This window comes from Neodiprion lecontei, chromosome 1 (genome assembly GCF_021901455.1).
Source record: "Neodiprion lecontei isolate iyNeoLeco1 chromosome 1, iyNeoLeco1.1, whole genome shotgun sequence".
NCBI classification, from domain to species: Eukaryota; Metazoa; Arthropoda; class Insecta; order Hymenoptera; family Diprionidae; genus Neodiprion; species Neodiprion lecontei.
Genome location: NC_060260.1, coordinates 14,186,022 through 14,199,781, shown reverse-complemented (window position 1 = coordinate 14,199,781; position 13,760 = coordinate 14,186,022). Strand labels below are relative to the sequence as shown.

At 37.8% G+C, this 13,760-nt stretch overlaps 1 protein-coding gene across 2 annotated transcripts in view; it reads left to right on the top strand.

The window, feature by feature from the left end:
- LOC124294004 (protein Star-like) overlaps positions 1-13,760 on the top strand; it is a 113,137-nt gene that overhangs the window by 81,537 nt on the left and 17,840 nt on the right. For both annotated transcript variants that reach the window (XR_006903887.1, XM_046737336.1), the window contains one exon: positions 5,940-6,131. Coding sequence is in view for 1 of the 2 variants with exons in the window: in XM_046737336.1 (XP_046593292.1) it covers positions 5,940-6,131 (192 nt within the window). In the remaining variant the exon portion in view is untranslated. The remainder of the gene's footprint in view (positions 1-5,939; positions 6,132-13,760) is intronic.

The window sequence follows — 13,760 nt, the reverse complement described above, 5'->3', positions numbered from 1 at the left end:
TTTACAATTTGAACTTTCGATTAAAATTTTTATACATAAATGCCATTACTTGTTATAGTTGTTATGTTGCCATAAAATAATAAAATATTATACCCTCACATTAATGTTTTCTTTTCGCAGTATGGTTTTTATGTTCTGTGATAGGCCTTCAATGTATGGAATTGATCCTACACATTTACCTTTATTGTTTTCACAATTACCAACGTTAAAACTGTTTTAATGTTTATCAATTCTTTCTTTCTGTAAGTGTCTAATCAGTTTGTTAGAATAGCCGTTTTTCTTTAATGTTTCACGTACTAGTTTTAGACTTTTTTTCTAAACTGCCCATGTGAAAGTGTTTACCGCTATCGCTATCGTTTATTCTACCCCTACCGTTTTCTTACAACTCCACTACCGTTTACATTATCGCTTTTCGTCTTTCTCTCCTTTTGATTACCTTCCTTCCTTCTCGCCTTTCTTTTGTTATTTCTAAATCTCATTTAAATTAAACTCAGTGTTGTGTGTCTGACGTTACCAGCTAAGGTAAGGCTTCTGCCTTTGTACTGTATCGTTACGAAGTTGCTCATAATTTCTATTTTTTTTCTTACCGTATTTATCTGTCTTGGTTGCATCGTGTGATGCCGGTTTTGTGTGAATCATGGTCCACGGCTTAGAGTTGCATTAAGCCGTTGTGTGGCTGCATGGTTTCAATAATTAATAAATTCTGTGCCTGAGTGACCTCGTAACTACCGAATCAGTGATTCTTTCGTATTTGTGAATTTCCTTGCTTACTTGTAAATATCTATTAGTTTGCTTTTGTAATTACTACCGTATCGTAGAGTATCTATGCTTTGCATTCTTATTAATTTTCTGTGCTAGTAGTGCTTATTATATTATTATTTCTTTTCATGCTTTGTAGTACATATGATATTTTATTTATATTGTGCCTATTGTATCGTAAATCGAGTTCCTTAGAGTATACCCGAGCGTAGACTTAGCCACTAAATACTACCGTACTATTTCTACTGCTATTGGCAATCCTGCATTATTTTCGCACGTTATTCTTTTCTTTGTATCTTTCCACAGTACCGTATTTCTTTGTTAATTTAAGTTCTGCGTATTATCCCTGATTTCATTGTAATAAGATGTATTTGGTCTATTTCTTTATCTTGTAAACCCTTCTATCAACTTCTTACTCTCTCATAATTTTGCATTCTCTCGAAAGTTATATTTTAAGATTTCTTGGTGTAATTTCTGGAATTTATAAATATTGTAAATTATTAATTCTATCGTTGATGAATCATCCTCTCGTAAATTGTCTCTCGTACTTTACAGTCAGCTCGATTCGCTCGTCTGAGCTACCGAATTTTGTAAATTATTAACGAACGTAAATCTTTCATACTAGTTAAAATCTATGGTAAATTTGTCTTATTTTTCCGTTATTATCCCGAGCTATCGTCACTTTGTTTTCTATCGATTTGTAATAGTTCTCACTCTCGTTTCTTAACTAACAGAATAATAATTCGCGTAGCGTTTTTCTTTGCAACTTGGGTAAGACCACGTCGCTCAAAGACACGTGTGGTTTTAAGTAAATTCTTGCATTATATCGCTTCTCCGGACCTAAGATTAGTTTTCGCTGTTAACTATCGCCTCTCGTTTCAAAGCTATCGTTTAATTCTATTCTATCGAAATTTCTGTGAACTATTATTGCCTGATTCATTAACTATCGCTATCGTTGCCATCTAACTTGCCTGACTTGAATCTGGTAACGTAATCGATAATATAGGACTGATTGACCCGTTAATTTCCCCTGATTTGAGTTTATTCTTCATATTCTTAATTCTTTAATTATCGTGAGCTGCTTTGAATACCGCAACTCTACCAGTTCGTGTGAGTACCTGAGCCTAGCCAGCCGTACAACGGGTTCTCTAGTTATTTTTCGTATTGTTTCGTGTCGTTGTTTGAAATTTAACGCTTAAGCGTCTGACGCCCAACGTATATGATTTTGTTATAGTTTAGTAGTTTTGAGTAATTTGAGAATCGCGCTAAAGTTTCAACGGTGAATCCTCATCTGAGGGTAACAGAAATTAGCGTCACAGTATACATCCGCATACCTATGCAGATTCAACCCTTTCTCCTACGTTTATGCCTATATAGCTATGAAGATTTAACCTTTCATCCGACGTATATACCTTTATACCTGTGAAGATTGAACCCTTCACCCTGCGAATCTATGCCCTTATAGCTATGAAGATTCAACCCTTCACCCTACGTATATACTGTTATACCTTTAATGATTCAACCCCTTACCCTACATATAGTATACCGCAACACGTATGAAGACTTGACCCTTCACCATCTGTATATACATCCATATAGGAATCAGGGATTCAACCATACACATCCCTATACCTACAAAAATCTGACCTCTTACCTTTCCTCCTTTCTTTTTTTCCACCTTTCTTATCTTTCCTTCCCCTTCCAACAAAACTCGAAAATAGGGGTTGGCGCCCGGAGCCCCCCTAGTATACAGGGTGAATCACTTAAAACGTCCAGAATGGGAGGAGCTTAGTCGACGGATCAGGCCGTACTCCTTAGCCAATCTGGAGCGAGTCAATTGAAACAGCGAGAATGGGAGGAGCTTTGTTGACGGATTAGGGCGTAGCCCGCGTGTTGATATCAAAGTAAAGTTCGCAGCTGCGTACAGGTATTCAGTGGTAATACGAAATAAAGTCACGATATGACAACAAGTGAGGGATCATAATAAGAGTTTATTAGCAATTGAATTGTATCATTTCAGAAAGTTTTCGAACTGCTCCCCTCCCTTTCAACACATAGGTGCAGTCGGCTTTGCGTGAACTGTTGCACGGCTTGTAATGTCGCCGGAGTGATCGAGCGACATGCTGCGGTAATTCTATTTTTCAAATCCTCCAAGTTTAGTGGTTGAGTTTTGTAAACCTTGCTTTTAACGTATCCCCAGAGGAAGAATCCAGTGGGGTGAGATCTGGAGATCTTGCTGGCCACGGCGTAATGCTGCCTCTCCCAATCCATCGCTGTGGAAAAGTGGCTTTAAACAAGGAAAATAATTTTTTTTACCCAATTTTTCATACATTTCTGAAACTACGTCTAGTTGAATATCTAATAAATCAATTTTTTTTTGTTCAATGTTTATTTATTTGCTTTTGTCCGTCTTGTACGTATAGGTATAAATAAACGAAAAGTAACATAAAACGTTTAAATAATAATAGATATAAGGCTATTTTTGCGGAAATGTATGGCTGTTGTTAGCAGCATCTCGCATTTCTTATATCTCTGTAAAAATTTGTATGGTTGTTTTACTTCTTATTAATTACCGTCTAATTAGTGAGAACTGCAATATTAGTTTTGTCCTGTCTATCTCTAATCATTGCGCGTGGAAAAAAAAAGAATTTTCTAACAAAAAACCACTACATCTGTCTCTTGGAGCGAACTTAAACCTAACTTAGGACTAAGGTGTATATTATTGTATAGGTGTATACCTACACATATATCTATGTATAGGTATGCCCCAACTCTCTACGGACTTATAACGTTCTCACTTTCTTCTCTCTAAGAAAGAAAGACAAACTATACAGTTTATTTTATACCTGCGGGACGGCAGGTAACAGATTTAGAACCCGAATTTTTTCAATATGTTTTTAAAATTGTTCCTATCGATTGCTTGTATGTAACATTAATTATTTTTATTAAGGTTTCGTAGGCGCAGAATTTTTTATTTGTGGCTTAGCGCGAGCGTAGAGTTAAAAAAAAATAATTTATATTCAAATGGTCTGCCTTTGGAAAATCAGGGGTCTGGATGTCTGCCTCTGGATTTTCAACGTTTTGATGATGATTCTAAGCATCAGTCCAAGAGGCAGACACGAACAAATGATTTAACACACCTTTTTTTTACATTTTTTAAGCGCTGTCAATTGACAACTCAGCGCTACCATGGTGGCAGACCATTTTTCTGTGGCCCTTCACATTGTTTTTAATCGAACAATTCAGGTCTGCCGGGCGAACATTTCCTATACACGTTTTTAAATCATAAAAAAAACTTAAAAAATTTACTAGTACAAAAGTCAGAGGTCCGGATGTCTGCCTCTGGATTTTGATCGTTTTCAGGATAATTCTGACCATCAGTCCAAGAGGCAGACACGAACAAATTATTTAGCACACCCTTTTTTCAAATTTTTTAAGCGCTGTCAATTGACAACGCAGGCCTGTCATGGTGACAGACGCGGTACTTAATGTTTCTTATGGTAAAAAATTTGATATTAATAATGTCTGCCTGACGATCAAATCATTTAGAAATTTTGGCACCCAACTCCCTAGCTATTAGACTACGGTCATCAAGCAAAAGAATCCGCAAAAACAAATTTTGAATACTTTCCGACAACGCAAATTCAAAATGGTTATTCGTCATTCAGCAATCGTTTTCTCTATTACTTTAGAAATCCGATCGCAAGAATATTAGTAACGCTTACCGTCCCACATTCACGCCACAAATTCGTCAACCCCTTCGTGATTTTTCGGCAGCATCATATTTCTCTAGACCACAAAAAAAAAAACTCGCCGACGACAACGTACTCGAGCCACTATCTCGGTCAATCGGCAGAACTAGAGTGATTTCAAAATCGCCGACCTGCCACAACACCGATTTCGTACGCAAAAATTGATCTGCCATGGATTTCGTAGATTGCACAACTCGACGCGCGCCTGTTGGGGCATCGCGATGCAGAACTCAATGCTAGATCGCAATTTTGCCCTCCACGTAGTTCAATGATTTCTCGGGGGTGAGCGGTGTAGTGCTCTCTCATCCCTACTCGGTCTTTCGCAAATTTGTAGGTCAGCTGTTAGCATGGTAAGCAGGCGAGATTGCTACGCGCCGTCCACCAGCGGGAATCGCGTCCGCTTTGGATTCCCGCGATGCAGGGATCTTCGTTGGCTCCCCCTCCGCAGCCTCGACATTCTTCCTTCTAGATCGTCGCTATTCCGTCACTCTGCAATTTCCTCGAATTCGTTCTTAACTTCCTGCTTGATGCCATTGAAACTCAAAAAACAAAAAGCCCTAAATATCGTATTCGCTACTCGCTACAGTGTCCCCTCTCGGAATCTCGGAAGCGTGACTCCAGTTCTGGCACTCTTTTTCAAATCCTTCGGCAATCGATATCGCAAAACCCTTAATCTTAGTTGCGCCTAGGATTCAGGGAGCCGTTTGTAACGAGCATCAAAAATGCCACGTTACAATATATACATATATTACATACAATGGGTAGATATGGCGACTCACAATATTAAAACAGGCTCTTTCAGTTTTCAAAGAACCGAGAATATAACGGGACTAGTGAATTGGGCAATTTGAATGGCTTCCGAAACGTCTTCTGTCAAATCTGATGATCAGTAATTCATATTCACCTTGTTATAAATGGCATCATCCTCTGGTATCACAGCGGACAGATGTTACAGCGCGGAACGGCATGCCCTAGAATTGAACGGCGTAAACCGTTAATTGTAATATTTACAAAGTACGATATAATGGCTGTCAAAAATAGTAACAAAATGAGGCTGATTAAATACAGATAACTAACCCTGTAAGGACTAGTGAATTTATGTCATCCATAATGCTGATAGTTGTACGTAAACTTGAATATGCAATATGATAGAGCGAACTTAGCGGCCTTCTCACTCAGATTTAATTGTTAAGAGAGACGTATGGACAGTGTTCATCCGTAAACGTGACAAATGTACATAGATCTTCCATTATCGACTTAAGAAATACCTCGATCCGTTACAGAACGAATCAAAATTCGCAACCCTGTAATTTTGTTTTAATTACTGATATTTTGTGGAGAAGTGGCGGGTAATGGATACGCATCCGTCTACTACTTTCCCAGTTATGAGTTACAGTTTTTCACTTTCTGTTTGCTTTTTTGTCGCAGATAACCTATCACCAGGAGCCAGAGGTGCAAGTTACCAAACTGGGCGAAGGTCCAAACAGCCTAGTGAGTCCAGATGAAAGTCTGCCACCAACGAGACTAAAGTGTTTTCCACTGTACAGTGTCTTACTGGCATATAATTGTACAAATCTGGACTACTTAAGTTTAGATAGCCTAGATGCTCAAGACGTACAGGTAAGCAAAGATGTCGTATACTGAGAGAAAATGGTAAAACTCAGTAAATGCGAAAGATAATGGAACTTTATTCATTGGCGACATCGTACCGCGACAATATTCTCGTTTGCGATGCAGGAGAGCCTACTTACTTCTAACAGATCATTAGGTATCGAATCTTTCCGCATCGGATTAAAAATTGGGATTATGTTGTCATGCTGACTCCTTGCAACGGTGTAAGACAGGGACGTAATGCAACGATGGCTCCACAAGTGAAATTTTACAGACGTTTGGCTATTCTCCACTACTTGCGCTAGTGAGTAATGTGGGCGATTATGTGTGTACGTGTAGCATTGAAATTCGTGCTCATTATCTGTGTTAGTGATTCTTTAATTGCACGAATTTGATATAAATTCTAATCACGCATACTTGAAATGATTCAATTCAAAGATTTTAGTACGACGAAAAATATTTTTACTGTCGTTAAAATAATGCATTATGATCATTTCCGGTGAAATTCAACTCATACTTAACTTGGCAATTTTTTTCTTTGTCTCGGAAAACTTTTTTATTTTGTTGTTTAGCAAATTTCCACATACTTAAGTGATATAATACTGAATACAGTAGCTCAAAATGCCTGCTTTGTGAATTTAACCCGGGAATTCTAATGTCACATTATCACAAAATACCCATTCATAATTGAATTCTAGACGTCAAACGATGATCCAATTGTTCTTTGACTTCAAGGGAAGGTAGAAACCTTTATGGGATGAAAAAGTAGTCGTGAATTCCTTGATTGTCGAACGCGGTATGAAGTTATTGTTGTCTGTTTCTTGCAAATATTGCAGTTTTCAAACTTCGGACAGTTTAGCAATTTATGTAGTCATATACATATACAACAAGTAACTTAATTGGGCTAGCGGGAAACGAAAAAATAATCATGGATATACTTGAATTGCAAAGGAAACACGCATTTCTGCACAGTCGATTGGCTGCACACGGTTTACTGTAAGTTTTGGACAAACTATCAGACCTCCAGGATTATACATATTTACCTCATATAATTTTTCATAATTTTGCCATTCAAGTTCGTCCCCATTCATCAAGAAAGATGATCATTTTGAATGAAAAGTGCAATAAAAATGCCTGATGGTAGCGCAACTATTAATGAAATTTAATTAAGTGCGGTGTATCAGACAAAGCGTAAGTCATCTTAAAAGGAATAACTTAATTTATTCTTCTTACCTGAAATATTAAATTGTCCCCATATTCTCCGAATGGTACTACCTCCATTAGAAACTATTGTGCGCACACACCCGCCAGCCTTTTCTACTTTCAGTATAGCCTTGAGCACTAAAGACGTCAAGATTCGAAAAGGTGCAGCACCTTTCAAAGCAAACATTGCAACGGGCTGATGAAAATTTAACATCAGCGGTGAAAATTGAAATACTGAAGCACTACTTGCTTGATTATTCGTCACATCGTCCAAAGTTTTTCACCATAATGAACTTCACAGTCGAATTAATATTTCTTGCGCTGATTTCGATGCTGATTCTTACGCGTATTTTATCAAACATTGAAATACCATTTCACGCTGTTTTCCGAAATGCCCAGTTTTTTTTTTTTTTGTAGAACACTTCATAAAGTTATTGATGGAAACCGCAGCATTCATGAGTTGCCCGTGAATATTTGATTAGTCGTATTGCTATTTCTCAAAATATTATAAGCTGCACTGGTACGAATGTACAATACAAACAAATTAGTAAACATCATTCCCTGTTATATCTGTTACTTTTTTTTTTTGGAGCACTTGGTCTCTGCATTGCGTATGTATTCCTTGATAAAAATAATCTATATTAACAAAAAATGTCATATTGTGCAAAATTAAATAATCAAAAACATCAATATCAATTCTATCATATTTTCTTACTGTGCTTCACACGATTGAGAATGATAAGACATAAAAAATATTCTCATGACTTGATTGTAAATAGTGTAGGCTATCAATTGGATATTGTCATACCCTTAACGCTCGCAAGATGATTGTGACTATTGTGGGCTATTGAGGAATATTATCGTAGTCTTAACGCTCATATGATAGTTTTTTACCAGTAGCAAAACAAGGGGAATTCTTGACACAGATTCCTACTAGCGACACTTACCGATATTCTAACCATATTCAAACCCTTTTCTGTGATAACCTTACTACCTCTGTCACCGCGATCGACCCTTGCTGCTCCAACGTTTTATCAACCACAGGTCAAAATCGTGCTGCCTTACCAACAATCTGCTGACATTTTTTGTTAACAATAGATCAAAATCATGCTGCCTCACCAACAATTCGTTCAGTCTTACTATCATTCCCTACCGACAGTCGAGGTATAGCGGAGACGCAAACCCTTCTCTCTGGGAGGTTTCACGTGCAATCGCGCTGCCAATATTAGGGATGTCCTGATCGACATTAAGTGGCTTCCGGTATGATATCAAACATCCTACATTCCACAATTTATAGTTCCACGAACTGTTGGTCGGTCAAGATTATGGTGTGTCATGAACAATGTGACATTCTTTCCCCACGATAATAGTCCAAGTACTGTCTGTCGGTTCTGATATGATATCAACCCTGTGACATTCTTTCCCATCAAGTTCCAATTCCAAATGAATGTGATGGAAAGCTGATGCTATAAAAGGTAGAAAGCTGAAAACTTCAGCATCAGTCCGAAGTTGTTCTTCCGACAACTGAACAAGTATTTCACAAGAAGCGACCAGAACTGTCGATAAAAAAATATTACCGCATGTGCGGCAAATCAAGTTTAAATTTCATGGTCTTTCAAATAACTTTGACGATATACGTATTTAACTCAACCATCAGAACCATTGATTTGTCTAAAGTGAATGAACTTGCATGATTGGAGATATTCACCCGCCGCAAAAGCTAGCAGATCTTGAAGCTAACTCCGGTTACCAAGTCATTGAACCCTTAGCGGCCACATGGGGTAACACATCACCCCACGCTGAAAAACCTAGTTGTACAAGACATGTGGGTGTTTCAAGACTTCTAACCGATTGTTTCATATTTGTTGAACAGTTCTTCAACATTTCTAACGATTTTTATCGGTCAATTTATAGATGGCGTTCTAAAAACTGGTCATATACGTGAAAATTCAGCAAAAATGGTTGTGGCCACACTGGGGTGACTAGTTACCCCACGCTGAGAAAACGAACGCTCAAAGCGGCGCCACGCGTTTTTTCGGCTTCCTATGTAACGAAGTCACATTTCACACTTGTCTACTACCGGTAGATGTCGTTACTTGTATCAATTTCAAAGGTTTTAGACCTCTAATTTCACTTTTTCTGAACCTGGGGTAACTAGTTACCCCGTGTGGCCGCTAAGGGTTAAATTCGTCGAGTCAAGACGAAATTTTGAGACAAAATAGTGATGGATCGGGCAGACGCGTTACGGTTTTCATCCCAAATCGACTAACGAAAGCTTTACACGAAGACTGAGAATTCTTCTAGAAGATGACGGCGTCTAGCAACCAGAGTCGGTTGCTTCTGGCAAGGAACATCCGCGAAATGTCCACCTCCGATTTTGATGAACCTCGGTACGAATGTTAAGTACGCTAAAACAAGAGATACGTATTTTTTTATATCGGCTGAAATTAATTTTTAGGGGGTGAATTACCCCCCAGAAATGCTATTTTTGACAATTCCTAACATATTGCATAATAGGGTCTACTGTACAGATTGCAGGAAAACTTGATTTCTAAGGGTTTTCGATGTTACTCTTTCCAAATCTGAAGGCCAAATTAGAAAGTTCAAAATAGCGGATCCAACATGGCCAACGTCAATGACGAAAAATCGATCGATTTTCACCGAAAGTCGGTGGAAGCTGTCTGACCACGAAAATTAGAAATTCGAAGCGACGAATTTAAAACGGCGGTAGAAAATCATCACAATATCTGCCATCTCTACGAAAATTGGTATCCATATTTATTTCAATCGAACCTGAATATTACAACGCATACATTTGAAAATTCTTCGAAACAGCGAAATAAGAATGAATAATTGATGTGTGTGAAGTTGGCCCAGCACTTTTCGAAAATAATGATTATAAAAATTGTGCTAACTTGTGCCGTCAATCCGCTTTTCCTAATTTCAAAGGATTCCCGAAAAATCACAAAAATCGAAAATCTGATAAGCCCAGCACTTTTGAGATAAAAAAAAAAAATTGTGCCGGGTTGTGCTACATTTGTGCTAACTTGTGCCGTACTTAATTTCTTCGAAAAGTCCATGATTCACTAAGAAAAAAAAAACAATTAATCAGGTTGCGAGAAATGGTGCGGGGTTGTGCCGCATTTGTGACAACTTATGCCATACTCTATTTTCCCAAACATTCGAGAAAAGTTGAAAGAATGCAGAAAAATCATCGAGAAAATTGAAAAATTGTCACACGGCTCGGATCTTTCAAGATTTTTGAATTTTTTTGATTGTGCTAGATACTGCCATATTTGTGCCAACTTATGCAGTGCTCTATTTTCCGAAACATTCTAGAAAAGTTGAGGAAATCCAGAAAAATCATCGAGAAAATTGAAAAATTGACACACGGCTCGGGTCTTTCGAGATTTTTGAATTTTTCTGATTGTGCTAGATTGTGCCGTGTTTGTACCAACTTGTGCCGCCCTTTTTTAATGAGATTCAGTTTGATTCAATCAAAGACCAATCGATATGATCTATCCCATTCGTATTTCACGAAAGGAAAGAATTTTGCTTAACGTTTTTTCCAAACTCAGTTCTGTTAAAACTCTCATGTCATGTACACGTAGTTGTCGAATAAGTAAATTCATTTACAAACGTTATAAAGATATTGAAAGGAGTTTTTGATTGCTGTAATCGACTCAAATTTACAGTAAGCACATTAAAAATTTAGAAACCATTAGAGAATTGATTCCAATTTCAAACAAATTATTCAAAAGTATTTATCGCATCGGAACTCAGAAACAATTCGAAATTTATTGGGTGCTAGATAATTTAAAATTAAAATAAATCCTCAATTCATCTATCATCCAGAAGAAACTAACCATGAGTCGAATGAAATTCTTTCCGGATAAAACTACGAAAAAGACCTGTGGCAACGTCTTTCAACAATTTCACATTAATTAGTGAACGCTACCCAGGAAATTTTAATTAATACGGACGAAACTACCAAATATTTTCAACGGAATTCAAAATAAAGTAAAAGGAGGAAGCATGTTGAGAGTGAACAGAAAAAGGATTTATTAGAAAAATAGTGTCACTTGAAATTACACGTGAGGCATAAGATTTGTATCTCGTTCAAAATTCAGATCAACAACAAGTTTCGAACGATTCTGAGATTCAGGCCTGTAGAAGTTTGTATCCCTTTTGAATAAAATGTATACGGAATAAACTCCATTGGGGTCAGAATAAAGAACGTCACAATATCAGAAAATTTACCTTCGCACGTATGCAAAATATCGAACGCGCTCAACGACTAAATGAGAGAAGAAGACAAACAGTTAAATTTGGATTTTCGATATAGGGAACATTCGTGGAAGAATCACCTCTGAATAACTTATATCTACATTTTCCTGAATGAAAACGAATAAAAAATTAACTTCATCAAGATTTATTTCCAACCTTGTTTCATAATTTGAGCTCTCTGTAAACGTTATGCTTTTCGGAGGCTAGATTTTTAAGGCAACAGAGTTTTCAGGATTGTTAAAAATTATTTTATTCCATTCGTCATACTGATTCAAAGTTATCGTGTCTTAATATCACACATCTTGTCTGGAAAACGCGGCTTACGCGTTGATCATACTTTCCTACCCGCTATGTATGTGCCCCGAGGCGCTCGTCATCTAGCGCAGCGCTTGGCTACTTCGTAGGCGAGATTTCGATTGACGCCACTAGGCGGCGTCTTTTCCCGCGGTTAAAGCTATATGAGAAAGTGATTAGGTGTCGACGCGACTCGAAGTTTGTAGATACCGGTGTTGTATGTTGTTGGTTGGCAAGGTTGTAAGAAAAAAAATAGGGTCGTTAAAAAAAAAGAACGGTTGTCACACTTCATCTGATAAACCTCGTGATTTCAACAAATTCGTAGAATATTTGTTATTTCAGTCTATGGGTTGTCGATGAATATAGTTTTCAATTCGTATTAGACTTAGCGAGAATGGCTCCTGTAAAGGAATTGTTGAAACAGCTCCTGAGTCCTGAATCAGACACATCCTCAATGATGACGGAAGACCCGTTCCCCCTAAAGCTTATGTGTATACGGAAATCAGTAAATTATTAGGAGAAGCAATGTTACTGAAGTACATATACACTGTGATACTTCTAAACAGATACGGCATTCGTGACGCACTTCTTCAGTATCATAATTTACAACGGTAAATAAATATAACATCATCATCTATCGAGGATGATGAATCTTTCAATCGGAAGAAAAAAAAGACAGACATTAACTTTGTCATTAAAATACCGCTCAAAGTGTGGCACGATCTAGACTCTGAAAGAATTATATACAAATCGATCGCTAAGGTCCAACGTAAGTATTCCACTTAGCGTCATGGTAGATGAACAAACGCGGTATTTGAACTGGTGTTTAAAGTAACTAAACTACCTTGTCCCTTCATGTTTAAGCGGTGCACGGTTTCCGAAACGGGAATCTACGTTACGGTGTACGCTTACTGCCCACATTGTAAGTGTACTTTGATAGGCATTATTGCTAATAAGCCTCCAAAAAATGCTGATGTTCAGATAGAATGCTGTGTATCAGCGTTCGATCCATCGATCGAACATGTTAAAAAACGCCTTCTGAACGGTGAAAAAAGAATCGAAGTGACAGAATCATTGGCAACTGGGTCGGCTACGATTTGGCGCAGAAATTATGCTAGGGATAACATGGATATGTATGACGGCGAACCTCCGAACCTCTATCGGCCAGCGACGTTGCGAAAAGGAAGGCAGGAAAGACGGGATAAATTTTTAAAAGTAAAAGGCACGTGTGCAATCGCAAGTTTGACTAACATGAAGTACACTGACTATGTGGGGTCTATACATGTTATAGGTCACGATCCATTCTTTGTCCACTATTGGACCCCCACACAAATGGCGGTGTATATAGATAACCATGATGTTGTATACATCGATGCCACGGGTTCATTGGTGAAGAAATTACTATTACCAAGTGGAGAACAAAGTCCACACATTTATCTTTACCAGGCACTGGTCGATACTGGGACGTATAAAATGCCAGCCTTTCGAATGTTGAGCGCCGCCCAAAATGTAAATGCCATTCAGTATTGGCTTTTTGAATTTTTAAGAATTGGTGAAAAACAGAAATCCAGATTCCCTCTTCCATCAACAGTAGTATGCGACTTCAATAAAGCTTTGCTCAATGCCATTGCAAAGGCATTTGGTCAAAGCTCAAGTCTCAAGGCTTACTTGTCGACGTGCTATGCTCTACTTTCAAATAAATCTGGAATGAAGGTCCGTAAATGTTTCATACGGTTGGATATATGCCATTACATGCATTTCTTGTCACGGTGGGAATTTTGTTCAACACTGAAAAACCCGAAAGTTAAAAAGTTTTATCTTTTTGCCCTAGCATTGCTCATCAAACAAACAATC